The sequence below is a fragment of the Tyto alba genome, unplaced genomic scaffold (genome assembly GCF_018691265.1).
Source record: "Tyto alba isolate M040663 unplaced genomic scaffold, T.alba_DEE_v4.0 Super-Scaffold_16, whole genome shotgun sequence".
Classification (NCBI taxonomy): domain Eukaryota; kingdom Metazoa; phylum Chordata; class Aves; order Strigiformes; family Tytonidae; genus Tyto; species Tyto alba.
In genome coordinates this window covers 8,208,948-8,236,918 of record NW_024881278.1, presented here as the reverse complement: position 1 = coordinate 8,236,918, position 27,971 = coordinate 8,208,948, and the positions used below count along the sequence as shown (strand labels likewise).

The following is a 27,971-nucleotide window of genomic DNA, read 5'->3' as shown; positions in this document are numbered from 1 at the left end:
GTCAGGACGTAATACTGCTTATGGCCACTTCTAAGCCAGCACTGTCCCTTCTCCCATTTCTTCAGTTTGTTAATAAATTAGGCTGGCTTAGAGGTTTCTGGAACAGTATCAGGCTAAAAGGAAAAGTCTCCTCTCCTCTGAAGCTTTCTCAAGCCTCTAGCTGCCCTACTGCAGCTGTGGATAATAGCATTCTATCTTACCCAGTGGTCTCAGGAGGGCTATCAAGCTGCATAGACTGAGAGAAGCCAGGACAAACTAAACTATCAGAAAATAGAATCAACTCTAGATATTTAAAGGTGATTTTTCAAGAGCCGTTTCCTCTTAGTACCGTCTAAATTCAATGCAGGCAATAATAAAGATATTATTTTTAATTCCATCAAGGTATCTGGCTTGTTTACACCACCTACATTCATGCCACAGATAATGCTTTGCATTTGGAAATCTACCCAAGGAGATGGGAACTATATGTGCTTCCTAAAATCTGTGAGGATGGGCACTGTGATCAAGTCAGCCTTCAAAAATCGCATCATTTACATCTGTGTTTTTTAAATTACACCTAAAGGCATGAGAAGTCAGTCTAAAAAAATACTACCTGACTGAACGAAGAATCATAATCTCTGTATGAAGAGCTGCTACTCTTTTTATGTGGTCTTTCTGTACGCTCAATATCAGAGTCATGGCTGTAGTCTGAACTGTCATCACTGGAAGGGGAGTTATGCTGAAAAAAAGAAGAAAATAGCTCTCTCAAAGGTTGTTATATAATTCCCTGTGTAACTGATCTGCTGTATATGAACTTAAACGAAGCATTAGCCTAATAAATGAAAATATTTTCTTAGCTCTCACAAACTTCTGCTTTTGGGGGAAGCTAAAGAAAACACATTCCTTGATGACCCACTCTTTTTATCAGAGAAAGAGAGCTGATCTGATGAGGCTTCCAAATGTAAACATTGAGTGCTATGCAGTTTCTCTGGGTTGTATCAGCTTCCTATGGCTCTCCAAGCCCTGCTTCTTTGCGACATAGCAGGGATGCTGCTGGAAGGCTAACAAATCTGGGAGATGGCTAGAAACTTGAATATGACCATAGAAATGATTAGCATCCTGTCATTTCCTGCTGGGAGAAAACTCGGCATTATGGCGTTACAAGTGGTTTATTTAGATGTATTGTTTTGCAGAAAATTTAGAGGTGAAACTATACCAGAATACCATATTTCTGTAATTTTTAGAGAATTACTATCAGGTTTAATTTTCTCGGTTAAAATTTTGTGAACTTCTTGCGTTTATGTAAGTTGATTAAAATATATAATAGAAGCATTATCTTAATGAACTTTACTGAAGAATTCACTTAACTAGCCTGAAATCTTTTCTTTCCATAAATATGATAATTAGCACAAAAAGTGAAACTGTAGATTTACATTTTGCCTCTTATCCTAAAAAACTCTCACTCTCTGTGGTTCAGCTACCATTACCTTTGTCAGTGGCCAGAGCTTAACTTACCCTGCTGCTTAAGATTTAAACAATTTGAGAAGTGGTTTAATACTTAGGCCTTTCGTGTTGGAACTACCACAATGATTAACAAAGGCAAAGAGTAAAATGCTCATAAATGTCACTATTTTGTAAACTGCTATTAAAAGAAATATTGGAATAAACAATCATTCAATGAATATGTATATCACAAACAACATGGTTACACTCACAGTCTGATTTAGTATTTCTTTTCAATATAAACAGATGAAAGCCAAGTTTATGAAAATGCATTTAGGCAAAGCTAACAAGTTTCCAAACTATCATTTGAAATGTGCTATGGCTGGATTATTTAATGATTTATTGTCTCTTAGTCCACATAAACTGTGACTGAAATGTGTGAATATGCATTTCCATGTGTCAAAAGTCTATTTCAATAAATTATTTAATATTGAAATGCACTGGTAAGATAGGAATCTCAAAAACTGCACTCGGAGTCCAAAGCATGGCTAAATAGCAATAAAACCATTTTAGATTTCTTCTCTAATTCCCTGGATCCTTATCTAAACCTGGAAACCTGGAATTAAAATAAGCACCTCCAATATTTTGGTTTGCATTTCCTAACCTTATGTTTGTCTCGTCTTCTCCTTTTTGATTTTTTCTTTTCTTTTTCTTTTTTGCGTTTCTTCCGTGATTTTCTATGTCCTTTTTCATTCTTCTGTTTATCATCACCTTTTGTACCATGTTCTTTCACATCTTCATATGCTGCATCATCTATTTCACCATCTTCCAGCTCTCCATCTTCTCTGTAGGAAGAAAAATATCAATACAAGAAAATTACATGTTATTATCCATCTCATCTGTCCAACAGCACAGTAAAAACAAACACACCCAGTATTTATTTCTACCAGTTACATTTCGATGCATGTGCATATACGTTTTTAATACATCCAAAGAACTACTAGGATTTTAGAATTTTCTTTCATAAAGAAAAATGGAATGCAAGCCATTAAATGGCCTTGAGTTGTACTGCAAAATTAAAAAGTTTTTAAATGATGTATTTTTTTTACTTCTCAGAACAAAGGTCTTCTTACATAGTTTTCTCCAACCTATATAAAAAACCCCCTGCTTTGATATAAAGCACTATGCTGCTCTTAAACACATTTCAAAATGAAGAGACAGTTTAACCACCTCTAGAAATACCTCTACTACAATTACATGCCTTTATGTTGCTGTATTTGCAGAACAGATGTGATCAAAATTAAAGGCAATTAAAACTGTCTGGAAACCACACAGTTAAAGGGTAGCAATAATGAAAACAAGCGGTTGGGCATTACAGGAAAAACTGCATAGTAACACAAACACGTTTCCTTCAACACAGCAGCCCCTGGAACTAAAGATGGGTCTGTAGTATCTAGGGTGTAATGGCCAAAGACATGAGCAATTTGCAAAAGCAGAATTAATTTAGCCATTAGGTGGATTCTTCAAAATAAATTAGTAGTAGTAGTTAACAAGAAATTAGTAGTTAACATTTGAATTTCATTTGCTAGAAACTAAAAACTGATGAAACAGACATCTGATGATGCTAATTTGCTAAATAAATAATTTGTAACGCTGACATTTGTAGGGGGCTGTTTCATACATCAATGAATACTGTAAATGGAACAGTATGCATATGAATGTAACTTCTCTGTATGTATGTGACTGTCTCAAGTGTTTTCAAACTGGAGTAACACCAAAGGATGATTAAAAAACCCCAAAAACTAACACAAAATGCAACATTTTTAAGTGCTTGTAGACTGAGTAACAGAAAGGCTTGTCCTTATCTCCACCAGCAGGGAAAAGAAGTTTCTGTGATTACATAAGACTTTATTTAAAGTTTTGTCTGCTGACCCGAACAATAACAACCCTGGAAATATTTTGCCATGAAAGAAACATTTTGACAAAACACCAACTAACCTATTTCTCATCCCTATTTCAGACATAACTGCTGAAGCAATCTCAACTCCCCTTCTACTATTTGGTATTTGCTGGGGTTTGGTTATGGAAGAATTTACTGCTTTTAAACATTTATAATTGGCTCTATATAATTATTTCTACACTGCCACAGCTTCAGGAATTCAGCCTTTGCAGGCATCATGGAATTTTACAGAAACTCACTCCTGAATTCTGACATGGAGACTGATTGAAAATGCCATTAGTCCTATGGTGTCTGAAACCCTCACTCTCTGAATGTATCAGATTCAGCAGATGGTGTGGGCAGCAAGGAGAGAAGCCTGTAGATACTAGAAAACTATATATATATATATATATATTTAAAAAAAAAAAAAAAAAACAAAAAACACAACAACAAAAGAAAAACAATACCACCAAACTAGTGCTGGGGGCAGCAAAAGGTATTAGGACATAAGTAGTAATTAGGCTATATTAAATTGCCTTCCAATTTGTCCACCTCAGTCTGCTATTCACAATGTATTAGCTAACCTGATGATCAACCCTGCCTACTTTAAAGGACTGCAAATAGTAGGAAGGGGGAAAGACTCACCAGGAAGTGAAAGACCTGAGTCTCCACAGAAAAAAAACAGTGGTTAAGAAGTTAGAAGCAACCCAAAGTCCTGACTTTTTGTAAGAGGAGTGAATGGATATGCCAGGGAGAAGAAAAGGGGAGAAGACATGACTGTTGTATTGTCACCTTGTATGTCCTGCAACTTAGAACTAAATGCTCTTAGCAACTACAATGCAAAAAAGAAAACAAAATCAAAACAAAGCAAAACAAAAACCCACCATCAAGATACATTTATAAATCACTAACCAACCAAAAAATGTTAGAAGCCCCCACACACACTCAGGTTATCGACTCACATAAAGGCTTTGGAGAAAAACTCAGGAAACCATCCATTTCAAGGTACCACCTCTTCACTTTTAATTCTCAACTATTTGTGAGATCCTACTGCATATCTACAGCAACTGCAACACTTTCCCATCATCCCGTGGCAGCCCACTGCAATCTCGTAAAGACGAGTTATATACATCCAAGCCTTGTGAAGATGCTTCACTATATTCCATGATTGAGAAGGGGCCTCTGAGCACAGAGCAACGCACAAAGGCAGCTAGCCTGTCCAGCAATTGAAAAAAGTACTCTGGAATATAGGAGAAAATCTTCTAGACAAGTATTGCAGATAGTTTTGTTTTGCTAAGTATCATGAAGTAACAGGTCTGGAAAGAAGGAAAACTTGTAAGAAGCTTTCAAATGTCAAAATATTAAAAAGTGGGAATAAAAAGATTTCATCTGGGAAGAAAAAAAAAAAAAGATTCTGCTACAGAACGTGTCATCTAAAGACAATCACTCACACTGATGGGCAGTAAAAGAAAGTTCAGGGCAGGTAGTGAGTGAAGTTGGAGGACTTACTGCCACAGGCAGTTGTTGAAACAGACAGAAGCAGCCACAGAAAGGTACGGGACAAATTCACAGAAAACTTGCCCATTAAAGGCACGGCTCTTCCCTCCACCACGCTGAATACAACTGTAGGTGCTAATAAAACAAAAGGGAACTTTGAAAGAAGAAAAACTGCTCAACTGCTATGTCTTAAGCTACACTGCAAATGCAGTCACTGGTGTTGCTTATGGCCTTAAACGTTTACTTGGACACATTTTGAAAAGGACATTATTTTTTAGTGCAAATATAAAACAGTAGGAAGCTATGATGCCGAAGCGAGCTTTTGAACAAGTAACAGAAAGAAATAATAATAATGGTATGCCCACTACGAAGTGGGCATCAAATGTGAAGTACAGAGGCAGCTTCAGAACTCTTTTTCATGTGATTTTTACAAGGTGCTCACACAGATCCGCTCATACACCATCCTTACACTGCCTCACAAAGGAGAATTTAACAGCAAGATACTCCCAAACTTAAGAAATAAAGGATCTTCAGAATATGTAATAAAATCAATCCTGTCTTCACCATGGTGTCCGTTACCTCCAGCATTCCCTGACAAATTCTGAATTACATCATAAAATATCCCAAGAAAGCATTTGTCACATCATTCCAGGAGATACTTTATTAATAAAGTGTCTAATGAAACTAGAATACAAATATTTATTAAACACCTGCAGCTATTAGAAAAAACAATCTTTCATATTTTGACAACATAGGCTAAACTCTCTCAAGGATGTCTACTCAATTAAAATATCCTCTTAATTAAAAAGCCTACTGAAAATGCTCTTTGGGAAATAAGGTATTTACCAGTTACCAGTTCCTTTGGGAACTGCCTTCATATATTTACACTTCGGGGATGCATCCAGGACTCTAATAACTTTCTAGGTAAAACAATCATGCAGAATCTCAGTAATACTATCCTTTGGATTGCATTTCAAAAGTAAGATTACAAAATCCCTCTAATCCCCAAATGCCTAAATTCTTTCCACAACATCCTAGAATTTTCCAAGCACTGAACTTCAAGAATGTAAACAAAACAAAAAAACAAACGAAAAAACCACACACAATCAACCAAACACCAGCTAAGTATGATTTGAAAAGATAATGGTCAAAAATTATAATTTCTTTGAAATAATTTAATTATTTTTCAAATAAAGTTTAAAGGAAGTGATAAGGCAGACATGACCGTTTTAAAGGCTTTTTTCCCCCATTTAAAATCCAAACTGGAGCTGTACATGAGAAAGAGAGTTCAGAACCTACTCCTTTGAGGAGTTACTTCCTAAATATATTCCACAGACTTGGACATAGCAAGCTGCTTTGGGAAGGGCTTTCAGTGATGTGAACCGAGACTGCCTCCTTTTCCACTATGAGTAATAAAAGTCAACAAACAGATGTGGTCTGGAAAAAACACAGCTAGCAGATGATCTTCTAGGAAATGGGTCTGAGTCTGAGGTTGCTTTCCCCTTGGCAGGTATCTACAGGAAACAAATTGCAGAACTGATCTAACAAGAGAGAATATGAACTTCTGTTTTGCAAAGCACAGTGTCTTGCTTACAGAGTATCTTAGTATGCTTCTATTATTGCTGGAAATGCCTGATACACAAAAACCAAAATTTTCTGAAAAACAGAATTTTCTTATCTAGAAATGAAAGTAAGTGTGATTTTGTTGTCTTTTTCAAGATTCACTTCTCTTGTATCTACCTTACCCTACAAAATAATACACCACAAAAACAACCTTCACTGAAATACTGCCAACAAGCTGTGGGGGGAACAGTTGACAATGCCTACACAACACATACCTCAGGAGTCAAAAAGACAGCCTCGCTGCTTAAGGAACAAACACTGGCAATTTTTAACTTCTGACATGTTATTTTATTGGATTCTATACTTGGATTTGCAAAGGCTGAACTAAATCTGATGTGTCTTCAGATTAACAGAAATTAATCCCTGACCTATTACAGTGCAAACCTGCAGTCTAAAATTCTGTCATAGAAAATAGCAGAAGAGGTTAACTCACCTCTTAACCAGAGATCTCAGCTAGCATTACCAAGCCCTTCCCATCCTAGTCCATTTTAAGTCCTTTTGGAAGAGAAACAAAAGCATCTTCACTAAATACCCAGTTTAAGCTGCCCAGAGGTGTTGGGCTATCACTGCCTGACCTGAAACTCATTCATAGGGAGCCCTGAATGACTTGAATGATTCAAACAAGTTGCCATATGGTACCACTATTTCCTCACAACCGATGGGACAGCAAATGCAATCTTGCAAACCAGAACACAGGAGATGCAAAATTAAGTAACTTCACCTAGACTCCATGAGCTAAACAAATCCTAACTAAACAAAAGGCAGCATACCGGCCATGAACCTTCCTATTAGCCCCTGTACAAGGACTAGGTATGCACAGAAAAAAATTGGTGGTTCATCTCCAAATGCAAGAGAAAAAACTAAAATTGCTGATGGATCACCCCTTCTTCCGCAATCTCCAGACACTCAGAGCTTGGTGGGTATGTGAAAACAAAACTAGAATGTGTTTCCACTGTCCCAAGTGTATTTCTAGAGCATCTCCAAACTGTATTAGAAAGGCACAGAAGCCAATTATCTTTCAAGGAGAATCAGTCTAGTGAAATCACTGAAAGAGCAGTTATGCAAATACTTGGTTGGGGAAAACAGAAATACGCACGTAAAGTAACTCACCATTACTTGAATGTTTACAGTTTAATTTCTAACATTCAGACTTGGCTTTAACTTACATTTCTTGCCCTTAGTCTGAGTCATTTTTAAAAATAGCATTCTTTATGTTCAAAGAAGATTTACAATTAAAGCTCCTTAAGTCCAAGACACAAAAACAAGATGCATTTTCCCAGTACACTGACAACTGTAGCCCTGAAATATTTTAAGTAAACTATAAGGCTTTTTTTCCCTGTAGGACTGTTCTTTCAATTTTCCTAACAGAAGTACTTAGCATACTTGCAGATACAGCAGGTGCTACATGAGAATCATAGTTCTCTATGTTTTAAGAACTTACATAAATAAAATCATACAACTAAAACGTTGATCTCTATCATCAAACATTATTTTCTGTTAAGTCCATTTTTGGTAGGTTTGATTCACAGCCGAGGAAAGGTCTCAATTAAAAATAATTACATTTTGGGTTACAATATGATGTTTTTGACTTTATTTATTAGAACAAGCCTTAAAGAGAATATTAATACCCAAGACTTTCTGAAAGCATTGCCAAGACTAGAAAAAGTATATACCAGATAAAAATTAAAGGCTTCAAACATCTCCCTTTTACTTATTGTACACATAAAGACACAGTAGCAAGAATGCAAACTTTATAGACAAGCAGATTTTTAACACAGTATTTTTTTAAGAAGCTACTAATTTTCAGTGATAACTGAATATTACTATCCAAATAGAAAATAAAATCAATTTCTTCCTAAAGAGAGTGCATTGTAAACCTTAACTTCTTTCTTCTGAGCTTAGTTCTAAAAGAGGTAGATTATCAAAAAACATCAAGGATGTCCAAAAACTCGTCTTCTCATATAGAAACAATACATTAACAGCCCTTAATTTACAGAGGCTGGTAACAGCATCATACACCTGTTCTGCTGGCCTCTGAATATCTGTGATAGGGACATATAATGCAGAAGAGAGAGTTTAAACTGATAGGAAACTACCTGAATGGTTTTGACACTGGTCAAGACTTAGTAAAAAAGCCTTACACCACTCCCAGCTATTCTTCCTCCTTAGTTTCTTTTGGGCGTGTGTTTCTTAGTACCCCAAACTAGATTTCTCCCTCAACCCCTCTATTCTAGCTCCTCATACAGTCCTGCTGCTTCATATAGCCCTCCTGCACTTATTTTCCAGACCCAACACACCTAGAGAAACATGGTGCTATGTAGCACTTGTGACTGCACAGACATCCATGGTTATCACTTCTCATCATTACATGCTTAGTTTCTGTCTTGCTCACCACCACGCGATGAACCCACGATACTCTCACAGGTTAAGATTTTGGCTTCATAAAATCATGAAGAGCACAATAACTCAGACAAAAATCAATGACATGAAAATTACATATCTAAAATAAGATCTTAGAAGGCTAAACGTTATGAGATTAATTTGTCCTAGAACACTGCTACACTAAAGAATCTATGAATTAATAAGGAAAATAACTACAAAACTAGAAGGTGGTGTTGCAATTAAGACAAGAAGCCAGTGTCCACTGAGAATCGGCACTGGCTTGACAATGTCATGCAGGTCACTTAGGGCACTTTTCAGCTGTCAGTTAGTTTTGACCACTCTGCAAACATTAAGTTACTTTAATCTACAGCCAGCCAGTGAAACTGCATCATGAAAAATTACATCATGAAAAGTTACAGACCAGATTGCTTGGGGTTTTAAACCTCTGTTTTGCTTTCATCCCCAGGGCTGGCTGTAACAGATACTATGCTCCCATAAAAGGGGGGAAGGAAGTGAAAAAGACAGCAGTGAGGCATGACAAAAAATAACTTCCTGTGGTGGTACTGGAGGCCAAGGAGCAACTTTCGGAAAGCCCACCTTCTCACCCTGCTGCCTAACCATCTCCAGTCTCTGGGGTTTATTACTGTAGAAGAAATTACAGAAATCCGCACAGGCCACCTCCTCTTCCCCCAGGAGTAATAGCTATGTCAGTCATCTGCATTTCTGCCACTCCTGCCATGTTTGCTGGATGGCAAGCAAGCCTTGTTTGCCCACAGGGCATATTTGGGAGTCATTATCTCTTTACTTCCTAGTTTCCTAATGTCAAAGCAAGTTTTGAAATCATGCTCCAAACCAATAAATCACTACAAGGCTGCATTCAGCGATCACAAACTTCTTCAACTTAACATGAACCCGTTCCTTGGTGATTAACTATTACTGGAAAAAGAAAATATCTAACAACAGCTATAAATAAACGTTTTCAAACCAAACTATGCACCTGTGGACAGAGGGCATGAAAGCACCAGGTAGAATATGAGAGGCGCATTTAAGTCATCAAGTTTAACTAAAGATGGATGGAAGCCTTGCGGCAAGGGAGACTGGGAGAGCAGCTGGGCCGGACAATAGCAGCTAGGATTAGAGAAGATCTTTAGCCCTTCTGCTCCACAAATGCTTCCCTGATCCGTAACGCTACGGTGCTTCACGGAGCCGAGGAGCTGCGCCAATCGAGAAAAGACACGGGCGAAGCCGCCTGCAATATAGTGTTGACTAAGCAGTAACAGAGAAAACGTACAACTTAGGTGTATAATACAGATTTCAATTTGCTGTTACTCATCTTGGTTACAACTCGCCACTTGGGTTTTTCCCTTTACTTGCCACCAGCTGTAATTTAGCAGAGCAGGTCTCCATTACGGTGAACCAGACAGACCTGTTAGCGCAGCAGAGTGTAAATCATGCTCGCCAAGGACAGGAGAGCAAAACTGGTACACAGAAGGGGAGCAGGCAATTCCTAGGACAGCTGGAAGAGGAAACTGGGAAAATCAAAAACAAAGGGGTGGCTGGGTGGATTCTCTATTCACCTGGCTCAGGCACACACAGCTGGCGAAGGCAGGGCTTTAGAAGAGCAGCACCACAGCTAGAAACGGGCAGACTCACATCATCAAGCACTTCAACTACGCTTCCTAAAACTCAAATTGGTTTATCTTGAATAAGACAGTGACTGTGCCAACTCCATTTTTAAATGTAAAAATTCTATCAAATATATAATGAAAAAGTGTTCAATGAGCATTAGCATGACTCTCGGGAAAAGGAACCTGAAATGCAACAGACAAGTCCAGCTTTGAAGTGGCATTTCCAAACACCCTTGGCAAAAATCAGGACAATTTTCTAAAGAAAATTCACAGGCCACTCAGGCGTCTGTCAGAGAGCTGTCTCTAATGTAGAATTACCTTTATTGTACCATGAGCAAGTAAAAAGGGGTCTGAAATTTACACTTGCAATGCAACTCATAAGACCATGCTGGTTACAGAAGCATTGCTTGCATGTCTGTGATCTGCGAGTTAGCATCTCAATGTTCAGACCTATCATTAGGTCACTGCTATTTTTACAGCAGATAGTGGTGTAAGAAATCTCGAAGCCTGGAGATTAAATGATAGTAAAGCAGATAGCCAAAAGAAAGTATCAGTACCAACCTAACATTTTAGATTTTAAAAATAAATTAACTCCAAATTATTTTCTACAGTTCCTGGCAATTGCAAAACTGGCACCAATTTAAAATGCAGAACCAACTGCAGCAAGCAAGTCCTTCTCACGCCTGTAATAGCTCACTATTAGTCAGATAATCAAAGTCTACAGAAGTCTGCATAAGGACTGAATTCTTTTATGTCTTTGACAAGTGTTTAGTTCTTCTCTTAGGCATATAGGTTCAGGTGGGACAATGCCTACAAAATGGTGTAAGAAAAACATGAAGCACCCAGTCCTGCAGACAATGGTAACACCAACCACAAACTATCGCAAGTAATCAGACCTTGCTGACCTCTAGAAGAGAGTAATAATTTGCACTTTTACACACATTTGTGTTATTTATTTGCTGCAACTGAGTTTGCCTGCACCCCACCTCGGACTTCTTTCTTACCCTATCACAGATTACCTACATAACAAAAAACACTTAAAACCTAACCTTACAGGAAAAAGCTTTAAATAAACACCTGTTATCTCTGTGTATAGAAAGTCTCAAATACTTCATCAGAGACAATGGCTCCACAATGAGTTAACTAAAAAATATTTAAAGAATGAAAAACCTTCCTCACTTAATCAGGTGCCCCATCTGTAAATCAAGAAAACAAAGACTTTGGATAAACACAATCTTCCAATTTAGAATATTCAAAGTGTGGACAAACAAGGTTTTTTACTATTTTCTACTACTCAAAAACACTAACCAGCTTCTTTATAATTCTACAGATAGGTTCAAAATCAAACTAAATGTTAACAGAAATGCCATTAATTCATGCTGCACAGATTGATCTAATCTGTTAAATTATTTCAGCAGCTTCCTGTTACAGACTGTGCCTACAGAAAACTAGTCCTACTGAGCTACCAATGCAGTAAAAAAATGATTGGAAGATAAAACTTATTGAAACTAGACATATTAAAACACCAAACTAGTATTCAGTGAGACTCCAACTGAAGGTAACTCAGAATACAAGTGTATCAGGTACTTGCATGTTTTCTGTGGACCTTATAACTGGCTTTTCAACTGACTACAACTGGGACTGGACAAAACCAATTCAGTGCTAACAAATGTTCACAGTTACAGCTGTACTGCCCCTCCCCTTGGTGAGTCAACCATGTTTTCTGTGGACAGGAAAGACCCTGTTTCTCTTTAGGCCTTCCCAATCATCAACTGGTAGGGAAATCTTTATAAACTTCAGAAAGTTAAAATATTACATTTTGGCAGGATTACATATGCACACCTAATGTAATACAAATACTTATATTTTGGGCTTTTTTTTCTTTTTAGTAACAACACTCTAGGTGTATTAAGAATACACTTTATATGTCTCAGATCAGAGGGGAGCAGACGTTTTATAAAAGTCTCGTTTACAGAAAATATTATTTAACAGGTGAGTTTATTGCTAGAGTCTTCTGCTCTTCTGAAATTAGAACACTGTAAAGCTGTGTTTATAAATTAGCCTGTATTAAAAGTACATTAGACTATTAGGTAGCACTTATTTCTTCTATTTCATAATTTACCAGTGTTAACAACAGTCATACTGGTGAGAACAACTAGTCAGAGGAACCCTACTTGTCAACATCGCATGAGTAACTCCAAGTTAGAAAAACTATGCTTCCAGCAGAACAGTGGGTAACTTGGGCTTGTCCTCCAGGAGGATTTTAAAACACAAAGTATTTTCAATCCCTGAAACAGTCAGAAGTCACAGACTTACTAACTCCAGGAACTCTGAAACACTTCACCTGCTCCTGCTGCAGTTTTAATACATAGTTATGCCCTATTTTAAGTAATCCCAGTGGATTACTAGCTTGATTTTTACACAGCACTCTTTTTGGAACAAACACCATGACACAATTTACACGGTTTCACAATTAAAAGCAGGAAGGTGAAAACAAGAATCAGCAGCTCTGGGGTCTGCCCTGAACCTCTCAGTCAATCACAGTGTGATTTTTGGACCAGTCAGCTAGTGCGGCCTTCCACTTCCCAATTTGTAACACGGAATTAGTGACTCTTCCAGTGAGTGAACAGTTACGTTCACTCACAAGCCCCTTTTTTCTCAGTGTTTTTCAAGTCCTCTGAAGCAGTATTACCAAGCACAGTTGTGGAGCTGTGTGGGGAGGACAGACTGAAGCCCAGCTGTTGAAAACCAGCATTTTTAACTCCTGCAGTTGTGTCACGAATGCTCTGAGTAGATGTAGACTGAAGGACTGGTTGCCGTCACCCTGGCATAGTATTTTTGGACCTAGTTAGGAAGGCCAGGGCTGCCTGGAGAAAGGATTTGAATTTCCAGCAGCTGCAGGAGAGAAAGGGAGGGAGGAACAGAGGTCCTTTCACCAGGAACAGGACTCTGGTTTTCTGCGCATGGGGATTGAGAGGTGGCAAAGATAACGTCAGTCAGACCTTAATCTGCATAAAAAAAGATCCAGTTAAATGTGTACGGTGTAATCTGGCAAGAAAATGACATTAAATATGGATCTAGTGAGAGACTCTTCTATGAACACAAACAACAGGGAAAAAAAAAAAAAAAACAAAACAAAACAAAACAAAATCAACTCAAAGCACCCTTTCCTACCTGACTAGCAGCACCAGGGCAAGGGAGAAAAAGAACAATGGTGACATTCAACAGACACCCGCTGGAAAGTGCAATTTATGGAAAGAAATGGAAAACAGTCCCCCTTCCCAGCCAGAGTAAATAAATGAAGATGTAAAACGCATGCATTCCAAAAAATAAAACCCTACTAATAATGCACTTCTAATTCAGTGACACCCCCCCTCCCCTCCCTGCATTCCCCACCACCACCACCCCAGTCCTCATCCCGGTCTTCCAGCCTGAAGGTGACCTGCCCCCACAAAAACATCGTTAACCCCCTAGGCACATTAACACACAGCATCATCATCATCATCATTATCAGCATCACCATCACCCCACTAGTATCACCATTATGAGAAGCGGAGAGAGAGAAGAATGTTACTCGACCTTTCGTCCCCTGCATGTTGCCTGTCAGAGTCGGGCATGTTTGGGTCAAGAACTGGGTTTGGGGGTTTGGAGAACAGGCTTTCAAAGGCCATTGTGCTGGCTGTGGTGTGGTGAGGAGGAGGAGGGAGGTGGAGGAAGGCAGGACACTGCCGCTGCCCGTGGTGCGGAGGGAGGAGGAGGAGGTGGCGGCGGCGGCGGCGCGCACAGCCGCTCTGGGGGCGGCTCGGTGAGGAGGAGGGTCGGGTCCCTCAGTGAGGAGAGATGATGAAGGTTTCACTCACGGTTACTTAGTGAGACACTAACGGGCACTCAGTGCAGGGCGAGGCTGCACAGGCTGAGCCCGGCCGCCCCGCGCGGGCAGGAGGAGGAGGAGGCAGCAGCGGCGGCGGCTCGGAGGAGCAGGCCCGGGGCACAGGAGAACGAGAGGACACACACACGGGGGAAGGGAGGTGCTGGTGGCCGGAGATGGCTGCCCTAATTCTTCCTTACAAACATGGCGCCCGCTCGAGGCACTCTCACAAAATGGCGGCAGCGGCGGCGGCGGCGGACAGCAGCGGCGGCGGCGGAGAACGGCGGCAGCGGCGGCAGCAAACCCCCGGCGCTTGCCCCCCCAGCTCGCTCAGCGGCCGCGGCCCGCACGCGCCGCCGCCACCACTGCGTCTTCCGCGCCCGTCGGGGCCGCGATGGCGTCGCCTCGCGCTGGCCGCCGCCGCCGCCGCCGCCCAGCGATCACGCTCCTCCCCCGGCCGCCGCCGCGCGCCCCGCCCACCGCTGCGCCGCCGTTGGCTGGCCGCGCCTCGCGTCACCGCGCCGGCCCGGCCGCCCATTGGCGGCGGCGCGCCGCCCGTCAACGCCGCCGTGACGTCGCGCGAGCGCCGCGGGCCCCGCCTCCCCTTCCCGCCCTCCGCCACCGCCCCGCGCGGCGCGAGGTGTGTGCGCGCGCTTGCGCGCGCCCCGGCGGAGGCGGTGAAGAGAGGCGAGGGGGCGGGGCCCCGCCTCGCCGCGTGCGGGCTGGCGTCACGTGCGCGCCCCGCCGGCCGTTATGGCGGACACCGCCCGTTATGGCGCTTCCGGGCCGCCCCCTTCCCCCCCCCCCCCCCCTCCGGGGGCGGCTTCCGCCCCGCGGCGCCTCGCGAGAGCCCACAGCCCGACTCTCCCCCGCGCCGTTCCCCTCCCGGTGCTGCCGCCGGGGGGGCCCGCCGCCTCCCTCCGCGAGTTCCGAGAGCGACGTTTTAATTAAGAGTTTTCCTTCCTCAAGGTGGTTGTCAGACATGCTGTCCGCCTCAGGTAAAGGCCGTCACCTCACACTTCCTCAGGCAGAGGAGTGGTTAAAACGAGGGGCCTAGAGATGCCTACACCTTAGCTGAGACAATAAAATTGTTACTTAGAGGTTATTGACCAGGGCATGATAAAACCCGGTATTAAAAGAGATTAAGATACACTTGTACAGCTTAAGGGAAGATGGACTTTCATTAGCATCACTCCAATGACTTATTCAAAGGGAGGAAATTCAGAATTCATTAAGAAATCCTTAATAGAGCTCCAGAGTGAATGCTGAAGAGCATTATCGAGGCCAATAATTAAACAAAAAAAAAAAAAAAAAAAAACAACCAAGCTTGCGATGGTTGTGTTGATAGCTATAGGAGGTTTAACGTTGCGCTGCTGCTGGGGCCGGCCTGCTCTGTGCCTGCAGCCGCTCTGGCTGGATCACAGCCCCTCGCAGGCTGCCGTCCCCCCAGCTTCCCACAGCTCCAGTAACGCGGGCGGCAGCTCCCAGCACCCCTTCACTGTGGGTGCTGCTTTGTCTTTTTGGGGAAATCTCATCCCCTGCTGCAGTACTGCGTCTCCTAAATTCTGCACCTTCACCTCAGGGTGGACTTGTCCAACTCAAATAAATCGCATCAGCTGCCAATGTTGTCACCTCATTGCTCATCATTTCTTCCCTTCACTTTACATGTCTGTTTACAACAACACTGGCACCAAGATGGAGATACCCCACCTGCTAGACCTCTGCACGCTGAGAACTGGCCTTTTATTCCTACCCTGGTTCTGCTGACTCTCAGCAGTTCATAGTCCCCAGGAGAGGCTTGTTTGTTGTTCTCTAGCCATTTTGACAATTTTTAACATTGTCTTTTGAGGGACTTTGTCAAAACTTTCTGGAAAAATCCCAAGTAAGTTACATCAACTTATTTTCCTTTACAGGCTAGTCTCCCTGGCTTGCAGGGCTTTTCAGGACATATGACTCTATTTTTCCAGTGCCAGCAATCCTAGCAAAATATAAGATTTTTTTAAAAAAAGAACACCCACATCGGCTCCTATTTGGGAGGGATGTTTTTCCCCTTATGCAGAAGCAAAGTGTAGCTTCACATTCATGAAGAAAGAGCCATCCCTCCAGGGTCTCACACCCAGGCTTGTACCTGAGCAAGATGAGCATGGTAGGAGATCATCACACAGGTCCACAGCCAAGCCAGGAATCTGACACTTCTGCAGCTCAGGAACTGAAATAGGGCTCTGGGGAGCAAAAATAGGGCTTCAGGGAGCATGGGAGGGATGTGGGTCCTGGCCTCAGGTGAGGCTGGTGAGGGCCATTAGGGCTAATTAAGGCTAATTAGCCCCATCAGCATGTGTGCAGCCCAGGGGCCAGTGTTCACAGGGATCAGCACCATCTATCCCAGGCAATGGGAGGAAGGAAAAAAAAAAAAAAGGGGGGGGATTTCAAATTCAGGATAAAAGCCTGGCTCCTGCTTTTTGTGCTGCATGCGCAGGTGCAAAAATCCATTTTAAACAAAAATGTGTCATCAGGAGCAGCACGCAGCTGCTTGTTTAAATAGTTTGCGTTGTCAGGGAAAAAGGTAGGCTTCTGAGAAGCTCCTGGATGGCTCTTTTTTTTCAAAGTATAACTAAATTTGGCAATAGCAGCTAAACAAATTCCCCAGTACGGGCTCTCGGATATCACAAATATACTGGGATCTGGGGTATGGTTTGGAGAGCGTAGCAACATACCTAGCAACCATAACAAATAAAAATGTCGTGGTTCAGCTCCTCATTAAAGCCCATAACGGGATTAATAAGCGTTCTGGCGTGCGTGCTTGTGCTTTCGCTTCAGCAAGGGTTCAAACTGTGATACGAATCTGCGGGGTGGGAGGAGACACGGCAGCGGCGATGGACGTGCCATGCACCGGGCGTGAACTTCTCGGGGATGCCAGATAGGTAATAAAATTCAGATATTAACCCACAGTTGAAAGTAACCTTGCGTTCTCTTGTGTGTTAAAGAGATAAATGTCTTTTGTTTGCCTGGATGTATCTCATTAAACTGAAGGCAAGGAGAAGGGCAGGGACACTCAGGGCTTTGGATGCTCAGCCCAGAAAGGCCCATCAGGAATGTGTTTTGGGAGGAGGAGGATGAGGAGGAGGAAAAAATGGGTCATGAAGGCCATGGTGGCCTCCTCTCTCCCCTGCCCTGAGGTTGAGGCTTGTCTCCCCTCCTGGGGTGAAGAGAAGAGGGAGCACTTTCCCACACAAACCTCAGAAATTCAAAGGTGTCGTATATTTCTCCTGGCACCTTGGTGGGTGCTGCATAGCCTCCCTGAAAGGCCACCTCTGTGTGAGATCTTCGGCCTCTGCATCCTCACACCCCCACCCAGCCTTTTGGGGTGATAGACTGTGGCTTTGGGGCTTGGGCAGGGCAGCCAACCTCTCCTGGGGTGTACAGAGCACATCTGGAGGCAGCTGCACTGGGGACCGCCTGCCTGCAGCCTGTGGAAGGGGAGCAGAAGCAAACCAGCTATTTTTTGAGCTCCAAAATATTATTATCCCAAAGAGAAGCTGTATTTACCAGGGCCAGAAGAGCCTCTCTCTGCACATTCCAGGCTTGGGAAGTCTGCAAGATGCTGGAGTGGCTGCTCTGGGAGGGGAAAAAAAATTAAAAAAAAAAAAATCTCCTTTAGTCAGCTCAAATGCTGGCCAGAGGTTCGCAGCCCAGTCCAGACACTGGAGAGCCGACCTTAAACGTTTCTGGGGCTGAAAGGGAGATCTGCAGCCAGCTAATGCTGGGAGAGACGGCTGAGCGTCCAGGCTCCAGTCCTGGCCCTCGAGGCGGGCGAGAAGCGGCTGGGAGGACGGGCACGGCTTCACAAGCCCCGGCGGCATGCCAGCCTGTCCCGGAGAGGGGAAACCAGTTCACCCTGGCCTCGGGAATTAGGAAAATGTTGTCATTTTGGGGCTGTGCTATGAGGAAGAGCCTCTAGTGCGAATGTCCAAGCGCCCGTCTCCAGCCTCATTAGCTGGTTAAAGCATCAGATGGAAACTATTCTGCCCTGTCAGGAACTTATCCTCTTATGGATTCCTGGTTTTTGGTTCCCAGAGCCTGGCAAAGCGGGGAGGGGGAAAAGTGCCATCAGTGCAAGGATGACGAAACGCATTGTTCACCCCGTCAGAGGTACTGCAGCCAGGAACGGGCGGCGGAGACAGCAGAGGTAAGGCACCAGGAGCTGCTCCTGGCACATCCCTGGCCTCCTCTTCTGCATTTCATGGAGGAGCACGTCCCCAAGCGCAGGGATCTCTTTCTCATCCCTAAAACATGGCAACGGCCCATTGCAGAAGCACGTCCGACCAGGCTGGGCAACCATGGCTGGGCAGACCCTACTCTGGCAAACCACAGGCTCTGGGCTGCCCGCTCCGTAGCATTCTTTCTCCTAACTTTGTTTTCTTGCCCCGAAGCTGTCCGTCCCCCTTCAGCTTTTCCTAACAAATAAAGTAAAATAAAATATTCCTTCTCATTTCAGCTCAGCTCCTCTCCTGTTAGGGCTTTTGTCTTCCAGCAGCGGTTTTCGGTGGCGTACGAGGACGCAGCCAGCCGCCTCCGCAGCGCTGCTCTCTTATCTAAGGCGCTAATTTAAAACACACGCCGAGCTGGGTTCACGGGGATAACTGCTTCCTTTCCTGGACAAAATGCGACTTGGCTGAGGTCCGGGTAGCTCCGAGGAAAACCTTGTCGCATCCTGGGATGCAGGCGCGCGGCGGAGCGGTCCAGCGGCGTGTCCTGCCCGTTCCCTGTCTGACGATGCCCATCATCATCCTCCGATCGCAGCCCCGGCTGCGCACTGAGCTGGCACCTGCAGGGTTTCACCCCCCGCGTCCCTGCGGGGGAAGGGAAGGGTGCGTTTCGCCAGGCCTACCCCCACGGACCAAATTTTGTCCGTGCGTTTTTCTTCTCCCCATATCCTGGGACCCTCTGGGTTGCCTTTGGCAGAGTCCTCTACGTCTGTGGGTGCATCTACCTCTACCTCTGCTCTTACGCCACAGAGCTTTAAAGGACATTTTTCCCTGGCAGGCTTTGTCCGTTCCTGTGCACGCTGAGGAAATAAAGCTGGGCACATCCCCACCATCTGTGTTGCAACCCAGTTTCTCTTGCAGCACAACCTGCTGCAGGGCGTTCTCAAGCCAGGTCCAAAAAGCCTTCTCCTTGCCCATGCTGAAGCCAGCTGCGTGGTGACACCACCCCCCCACACACCCCCCACCCCCCCCCCCAGGGTTAACAGGGTGTCCTCAGCAGGACAGGGAGGTCCTCTTCCCTTGGGAGAGGATGTTTCTGAGGGAGGCAGCACGGAACCACCCCACCAGCCTCTCCTTTCTTCTCTCCTGATGGTCCTCCCGGGCTTTGTCCTCCTGCAGCTGCACCTCTTGCCCTGCAGACCTCCACCACCCCCACCTAAAACCAGGCCACCCCTCTCTACCACCACCTGCTTTTGAAAGCAGCTACGCTTTCAGAAAATAATTTCATTTTAATATTTTATTTATTTATTTTTTTAAGCACTCGGGTGGAAGAGCCAGCCTGTTGAGTTTTCATTTCCCTCCCCCCAGTGCAACCCTGGGATGCATTTCCCTGCCTGGCTCTGCCGTCCAGCCGGAGCTCTCGCCAACCAAAACATCCTCCATCCGCTGTGCCCGGGCTCCGGCAGCCCCGCGCTGGCAGCGGCGGGGAGCAGGCGCTGAATGTCCCTCCTTGTTCTGCAGGGAAAGGTCCTACCCCTCTCCCGAGCTCCCATGGAAAATCCGTACCCCTCCTCCCCGCCCACCTCCCCCCCAAAAAAAAAAAAAAAAAAAATCCAGGAACTCAATTCCCTTCCAAGCAACATAATGCAGAAAAATAAAAATAAGGGAGGCAGGTTCTTGCCCCACAGAGCCTGAGCCCCCCATTGAGCATCGCCCCCAGGCTGCACGTGCATCGGGTATTTTATTCTGCTCTGCACCTGCTCAGAGGTTATAGCATCGTTTAATTGTACTAAAACCAGCATAATTGAGAAACATGCATAACGTTGGGGTTTTGTGGTTAACATGCACAAGCGCTGCACCAAGGAACGGGTACTGAGGGGGAAGGGTGCAAGACAGGGGGAGGTGGGGGGGGGTGTGTGTGTCGTGTCCCCCTCCCAGTACACGTTACAGCTATTCCCGGAGCTGCTTACACACAGCAAGGAGGAGGCTGTGGCTGATGGAAAAATTAAATATTCACACCTTGAGTCCCTTCCAAGCGCAGCTGAAGCTCCCCCCCCCACGCCAAGGTCCTGGCATTGGGGGGGGGGGGGGGGGGGGGCAGGATACACACACACAGAGCCCAGTTTAGGAAGTTGAAGAAGCTGCTGCCCACAGGCTGAAGCTTGGGACAGCCCCAGCCCATCACCCACAGGGTGCTGGGACCCCTCCTTTGCCCAGCAAGCACCATCCAGCTTGCCCAGGAGGGCACCAAGAGACAACCGGGTCTTGTGGGGATGGATGTTCATGGATTTTTCCCGGTTTCAGTCGATCCCAGGGGTTTTCTCGGCATCTGAAGGGGGGCAGAGGCTGTTTTTATGGGGCTGGGGTCAGTGCAAGCAAGCCCAGGCCAGCAGGGAGGAGGGCAGTAGCCGCTGTGAGCCTCCGTCCTCCCGCAGGCACCAGCTTAACTTATTTCCTAAAGAAAAAGAGGAATTAAAAAGAAAATAAGGGCTGTAGTTTCTTTCTGCTGTTCTCTGTAGGTGCCGAGGCTGTGGGACATTGTCCTTCTGGAACCTCGGATGAGGATGATGCTCCACTCCTATGCCCCGGCAAGCGGGTAAACCCTGCACCCGATTTCTTTTGCACCTCATTTGCCTTTTCCCCCTCCCCCCCCCCCCCCCCCACGTAGGTGGATGTAAAAGCCACCTGGGCAGAATAACCTTAACGCAGAAGGGAGGATGGTTGGCTGCAGAGAGGCTTCAGTGTGGGATGTCACCTGGAGCTCCCACTACACGCCTGCCTCCAGGGCTAGCGCTTTCGAGTGGAGGATGCTGAGCAGGGACCATCACCGTCGGGGAAGCCACCCCGACTGCCACCTCTCCTAAAACTCATAGGCAGAGACAAAAACGGTGATTTTGGACACGTGCTTGGCCTGGAAGACCCGATCCAGGTACTCTGACATGTCCACATCCACCTGGATGGTCTGGGGACCCTTGAGGCTCTGCACCAGGATGAGCTCCCCAGTTTGCCGGTCCGAGCGCTGCATCACGAAGTGGCCGCGGTTGTTGCCCCCCACGATGCCGAAGCGCAGGCTGTCGGGTCCCGGCCGGCCGGGCGCCGCCGCCGTGGCCATGCGGAAGAGCGGGGTGGGCGTCAGGAGGTTGGACGGCAGGGGAAGGTAGTGGAAGGAGATGGTTTTGGGTGCTTGGTGGCATGACCGGCTCTCCATCGGGCAGGGGTTGCGCTCGCACTGGCTGCAAAAGGGAAAAGCGAGGGAGGGGGAAGGGGAGGTTTTCAGGGAGCCCCATGGATGCGGGGTCCGTGTCCCCCCCCACCTTGGCGGCACTGGACCCATGCAGATGCTATGCACGTGGTTTTGGAGCACAGCAGCCCCCCAAAAACCAAAGCAGGGACGGGTTTTACACCCCGCTGCACTCACAAGGGTGATGTTTTGACGTAGGTGACGTTGCCGGCAGGCTGGGGGCACTGGGGGCTGACGCACTGGAAGCCCCCCCCCGTGTTGATGCAGGTGGTTCCCCTCGTGCAGTTATCCTGGGACAGGGCACACTCATCGATGTCTGCAAAACAGGGGCGGGCAGAGGGTCAAGCTCACCGGAGACCTCCAACCGACCTCACTGTGGGGTTCTTTTGGGCGGAAAATAAGCAAAAGCACCTTGAAATGGGTCAAACATCAAACACGTTCAAAAAATGTATGACAGTATGGCTGAAAATACCTAAATCACCTGAAATCCCGATCTGCGCCTGCTCTCCTCTCCCTGAGCTCTGCCCTGGGCCAGCGAGGGTTAAGAGCAGCAATCTCGCAGCAGGAGGGCAGCTTATTTTCCTAACTTTCTGCTAAGTTGTTTGAAAACACCATCTCTTTTTATTTACTAAACACTTATGTAACCCCTAAGATACCCAGCAATAAAATCAGGAGCTTTGAATGCAGATATTTTCTGGGAGCATTAGCAAGATGCTATGAAACACACAGAAATGAGGGAGAAAAGGCAAAAGTGCGAGTTTTCTCACCATGAACTGCCATAATCAACATTTTATAGCACCAAAAATAATCCCTGTTTTTCAGGAGGAGACCTTCATATGAGCAGTTCTGGCCACCCACCATCCCTACCCACTGCTGCTTTGCTTCGCTCTCAACCCACACCCCAACACCTCTTTTTTAGGAGAAGCTGCCAGCCACCGAGCTGACCCCCTTGCCACGTAATCCTTGGGGTTTAATGCAACTTGTGTTTCTTCTCAGGGATGCCCCATTCATGGGGGACAGTTCCACCACCGCAGGCGGGGCGCCCATGCTCTTTTTTTGGCGAGATGCCACCCCCAGCATTTGCCGGTGCACGACCCTCCATCATTTTCCTGCACCCAAGCCTGGGAACCACCTCTCTGCAAAAATGCTTGCAAGCAAGGAAAAAAAAAAAAAAAAACAAGAAAGAAAGAAAAAAAAAAAAAGGGCAATTGTGCACGTTGAGGGGGGGGGAAGTGGTAAACCCGTGGGTTACCTTCGCAGCTCTTGCCGTCGCCCAGGAGGACGTACCCGCCGGGGCAGGCGCAGCGGTAGGAGCCGGGGAGGTTGACGCAGGCGTGGGCGCAGAGCCGGGGACCCCCCTCCCGCTTGTACACCTCGCACTCGTTGAGGTCTGCGGAGAGACCAGGGGAAGGGGTGCAGGGGCGAGATCCTGCAGCCCACCCCGCTGCCATCCCGTGTGTGTGCCTGTGTCCCCCCCGTCCCCGCTGCCATCCCATGTGTGCCTGTGTCCCCCCCGTCCCCACTGCCATCCCGTGTGTGTGCCTGTGTCCCCCCATCCCCGCTGCCATCCCACGTGTGTGCCTGTGTCCCCCCATCCCCGCTGCCATCCTGTGTGTGCCTGTGTCCCCCCCATCCCCGCTGCCATCCCGTGTGTGTGCCTGTGTCCCCCCCATCCCCGCTGCCATCCCATGTGTGCCTGTGTCCCCCCCATCCCCGCTGCCATCCCGTGTGTGCCTGTGTCCCCCCATCCCCGCTGCCATCCCATGTGTGTGCCTGTGTCCCCCCCGTCCCCGCTGCCATCCCGTGTGTGTGCCTGTGTCCCCCCCGTCCCCGCTGCCATCCCGTGTGTGTGCCTGTGTCCCCCCATCCCCGCTGCCATCCCATGTGTGCCTGTGTCCCCCCCGTCCCCACTGCCATCCCCTGTGTGCCTGTGTCCCCCCGTCCCCCCCGCTCCCCCCCCGGCGTGGCTCACCCTGGCAGAGGCCGTTGGCGGCCGTGCCACTCATGTGGAAGCCGGGCTCGCAGCTGCAGTGCTGGGTCCGGTCGATCTGGGCGCAGCGGGGCTGGCGGCTGAACGCTGGGTCGTCCGTGACGCTCCAGGCTGGGGGAGCTGGTGGGGTGGGGGGTGGGAGGGACACACAGACATCGTGGGATGGGGTTTGAAATGAGGTGGGGTGACAAAATAGACCGGGGGGAGGGGGTCACCCACCCATCTGTGCCTGGTACTGGCAGGTGGCTCCAGTCCACTGCTGGGGGCAGAGGCACTTGTATTGGTTCAGCCCCTCCAGGCACGTCCCGCCGTTCTGGCAGGGGCTGCTCGAGCACTCGCTGATCTCTGCAAAATAGCCGCATTTTTGAATTTTATTTTATTTATTTTGTTTTGTTTGGGAAGCAAGCCACGGGAACGCCGCATGCACCAGGCCACCTTGGTACCCCGCAGCACGTTATAACCGCATGTTTTGCCCAACTCAGACAGCGGCTGTTTCCGATGCTGCAGTGCTGCCCCGGTGCAAAGGTTTGCTGTGACACAGGGAGCCATCGTAGCACTGATGCCTTTTCCCCTCATCTCTGCTGCTGAGCGGCAGGTGAGGCTCCAGCTGTAATTTCCAGCTTTCCTTGAGGACAAGAAGCCCCAAATCACCGGCCACGGGAGCCACAGCATCCCTGAGATGTTGGCTAGTTGGAACTCGGGGACAGCTGCGATACCTCCCCGTTTGGTGAACCCCAGTAATCCTCCGTGTTTAATTAAACCCAAATTGCGTCCCACTCTTGCAGGTGACAGCCACGGGCACGGGGCAGCCCTGCAAAACCAGGGCAGTACCTGCGCAGCGGGGCTCCTGCCCGCTCCAGCTGCCGTTGGCCTGGCACGTCCGCGTGCTGGAGCCCAGGAGCTGGAAACCCGGGTCACAGGTGAAATGAACCTCGTGCTCCGCCAAATATTTGGTGCCAAACTTCCTCCCGTCCACGGGGGCTTGCAGGGCAGGGCAGGAGGCTGCAAGAGCACCGTGGGGAAGGGGGGGGGGGGGGGTCAGTGTTCAGGCAGGTGCTTTGGGGGAGCACCACCTTGTCTTTCCTGTCCCCAACTCTACCTGAACCATGGTTCGCCCAGGTCCTCCGAGACCTCCTCTTTAACTGTTATTTTCCTCAAATACTGGCCTGATGAGGTTAATCAGTAACACCCAGCCCCACACTGAAAGCCCAGCAGGGATGCTGGGGCCGAGCATCGCTGACCAGGGGGTTGGTGGCATTGTTACCCATCTCATGCTCCCAGCACAGGACTGTGGCTTTCTTTGCTGGAGATACGGTTTTCCAGCCCACTGGCCTCCAGTGCTTTGCCAGGAGCTCTCTGCTTTGCAGCTAAAGGCTTTTGAGCCTCCTCACATCTTACCAGCCTGGAGAAGTGCTCGAATTCACAAGCACAAATTGCCAATATGGATACAGGTATCTCTATCCATGGAGATGCCCAAACCTCTTCTACCCATCACGACCCCGAGCATCCCAACCTGCCAATCCCCAGTGTCCTCCAAGGCCATCAAAGCAACTGCTGGGACCCGGGGGGACACGACTCACCGGCCGGCGGCTCGGGGGTGGCTTTGGCCAGGGAGGCGTGCAGGGTGCTCAGCCGGCTCTTCATCACGCGGAGGCCCTCGGCGAAGCGCGTCTCCTGCCCCTTCAGCAGCTGCTGCATCTGCCGGATGGCGGCCAGGAGCTGCTGCCTGCTGAGGCAGCTCTGCGGGGACGGGACGGGGCGGCCGCTCAGAGAGGGGGAGGAATTGCTCCGACCCCCATCCTGCCGCATCACCCGGCACCCAACCTGCTGCACGCAGCCTGCCCTGGCTGAGGGGGGGACGCTCGTGCAGGAGCTCCACAGCATCAAATGCACCCTGAGATACCTGATTTTGTAATTTCCGCCCCCCTCCCTCCCCCCCATTTACCCATTTTAGCCTGTGCGAGAAGCCTTTAGCTCAGGCATGCTCTCCTGCATCTAAACGGGTAACGCAGCGCTAGGAGCAGGGCTGTAATCACTTTGTTAACCCTGGGAGAGATGCCATAACTCATGTTTCATCCTGCTTGGAGCTAGAGCTCTGTCCCACTTCCACATTACAAAATAAGAGGAAAACAGCTGTCTTGTGAGTTCTGCAGGGGCCAGGAACACTGGTGGGACTCCTGCCTGCAAACCGATCGCTACCACGGGACTGACTCATGCAGGAGACGGGCATCGTTATTATAGGTTTCCTGCAGAATTGCCTTAAAACCAAAGAAAAAGAGCAAGGGCTGAGCAAAGCGGAGCCGGTTTTAGGGCTCAGAGGTTCACAGAGCACGTGGCAGGGGGAGAGCACGCGGGGTCTGGTCTGGGTGGCACAAGGCTGGGGGCAAACAAGCTCTGGGAAAGCGAGCCGAGCTGCTGGGCACTGGCCCACCTGGCCCAAGGGATTTCTTTCCGTCCCGCCCCCCCCAACCACACCGTACAGGGGTGAAGTTATTCTCGTTTCCAAACAGCTACTGAAGGTTTACAAAGGAGAAATAAAAAGCCAGCCCCAAGCAGCGTGCTGTGTTCTGCTTCCCTTGGTGCAGTTTTGGGGGGGGGTCCCGGGCTGCCGGTGGGGATGAGCCAGCCTGTGCCTGGAGCTCTGGGGTGCCCCGTGGCGCGAGGGAGGGAGGCAAAAGCAAATAGATGCCTGGCATGTAGCTCGCTTTAATAAACAGCTCTTTGTTAGGGCTGGTTTTAACTTCAAGAGCCAGCAGCGTGAGCTCCCGGCGGGATGCTGAACTGTAGCAAACCCCCGCTCTCCCATAAAACCAGGAGGATCTTTGCTCCCGCTGTGGACTTCAGGTGCGGGCTAAGAAGGGGGGGAAAAAAATAATAAAATTAAAATAAAAATAAAAAAAGCCCCAAAGGAACAGGGCCTGGTTTAAGCGCTGTTGAAGCTTCCCCCCTCGGCTTTACCCACCTGTTTGCTGGGGCCAGGGCAGGAGCACGGTTCGCGCAGCCCGACGCTACGGGCACCGGCACTGGAAGGGGTACGGGGAGCGGAGGGAAGAGGAGACGAGACCTTCCCCCCCACCCCCCAGCAAGCCTTTCCGAGGGGGGTGTGTGTCCCCCCGCCCTCCCCCCGCTCACCTGGGGCGCCGGCGCCGCCGGGAGCAGCAGCAGCAGCAGCGGCGGCAGCAGCAGCGGCAGCGGCAGCGGGAGGCGGCACCGCGGCCCCGGCATGATCCGGCGGGGCTCTCGGCCGCCGAGGAACGGCTCTCCCGGGCGCCGGCAGCCGCCTCTCCCCGCCCCGGCCCGGCCTGCGACCGACCGACCGACCGACCGACCGACCGAGCGAGCGAGCGAGCTCTCCCTCCCACGCCGCCCCCGCCCCACGCGCGGCCGCGCTCCCCCGTGGAGCGCTTCCACGCCCCGGGGAAACGGGTCCCCACGCCCCGCAGCCGGCCTTTTTCCGGGGCGGGGGGGGGGGGGGGGGGATGCTGCGACCCCCTGCCCCAGCCCCGCCACCCCGTCCTTCCTTCAGCTCCGGCACCCCATTTCCCAGCCCCTGCACCCCCCTTCCCCAGCCCCTGCGCCCCCTTCCCCAGCCTTGCACCCCTTCCTTCAGCCCTGGCACCCCCTTCCCCACCCCTGCCACCCCCCTTCCCCCAGCCCCTGCACCCCCCTTCCCCAGCCCCAGCACCCCCGCAGGAGAGGCGAGAGGCGGCCGGACGGTGCGCGGGGTCCCGGCTCCATCTGCTGGGCTCCGGCCGGGTGGCCGGTTGCTGTACAGCAGCCCCGGCTACGGGAAGAGGAGAAATCCCCCCCAAACTGAGAAGGGATGGGCTGGGGAGGGCCAGGCCATCGCAGGGCAGGGGGCTCCATCCCTCCCCAAACCTCCCCCTCGCAGACTCCTGTTTCCCCGTCCTTGCAAGGGGAGCAATGGTTTCCTTAGCACAAGGCCGGGACAGAGGGAAACTGCTTTTTTTGGGAAAAGACGGTTTTAAGGTGCCCGCTGTTCCCACTGGGCCTCTGGGTTGTGATTTTCGACGAGGGTGTCTCGCAGCATGAGGCCCCCTCCAGCGAGCTGCGCATCAGGAGCCCAGATCATCCATAGGCCCGCCTGTCACAAAAGCCGCAAGAAATGGTGAAAAAGAGGCAAAAAAAAAAAAAAAGAACAGGCCCCACGAGGCC

At 48.4% G+C, this 27,971-nt stretch overlaps 2 protein-coding genes across 2 annotated transcripts in view; both read right to left on the bottom strand.

Moving 5' to 3' along the window:
• The window catches only part of ZC3H6 (zinc finger CCCH-type containing 6), a 29,326-nt gene extending 14,518 nt beyond the window's left edge, over positions 1-14,808 (bottom strand). The window contains exons 1-3 of the mRNA XM_032989267.2: positions 14,071-14,808; positions 2,087-2,267; positions 593-718 (exon numbers count right to left, since the gene is read on the bottom strand). Of these exons, the coding sequence (XP_032845158.1) occupies positions 593-718; positions 2,087-2,267; positions 14,071-14,162 (399 nt within the window). The 5' untranslated portion in view covers positions 14,163-14,808. The remainder of the gene's footprint in view (positions 1-592; positions 719-2,086; positions 2,268-14,070) is intronic.
• A 5,478-nt stretch (positions 14,809-20,286) lies between these two features.
• On the bottom strand, positions 20,287-27,151 carry FBLN7 (fibulin 7). Its single transcript, XM_032989425.2, has 8 exons — positions 26,928-27,151; positions 25,376-25,535; positions 24,627-24,797; positions 24,015-24,140; positions 23,778-23,915; positions 23,058-23,195; positions 21,983-22,121; positions 20,287-21,797 (listed from the first exon to the last, which is right to left on the bottom strand). The coding sequence occupies exons 1-8, from the start codon at positions 27,018-27,020 to the stop codon at positions 21,425-21,427; spliced, it is 1,338 nt and encodes a 445-aa protein (XP_032845316.2). The 5' UTR covers positions 27,021-27,151; the 3' UTR covers positions 20,287-21,424.
• Between the last annotated feature and the right edge of the window lie 820 nt (positions 27,152-27,971).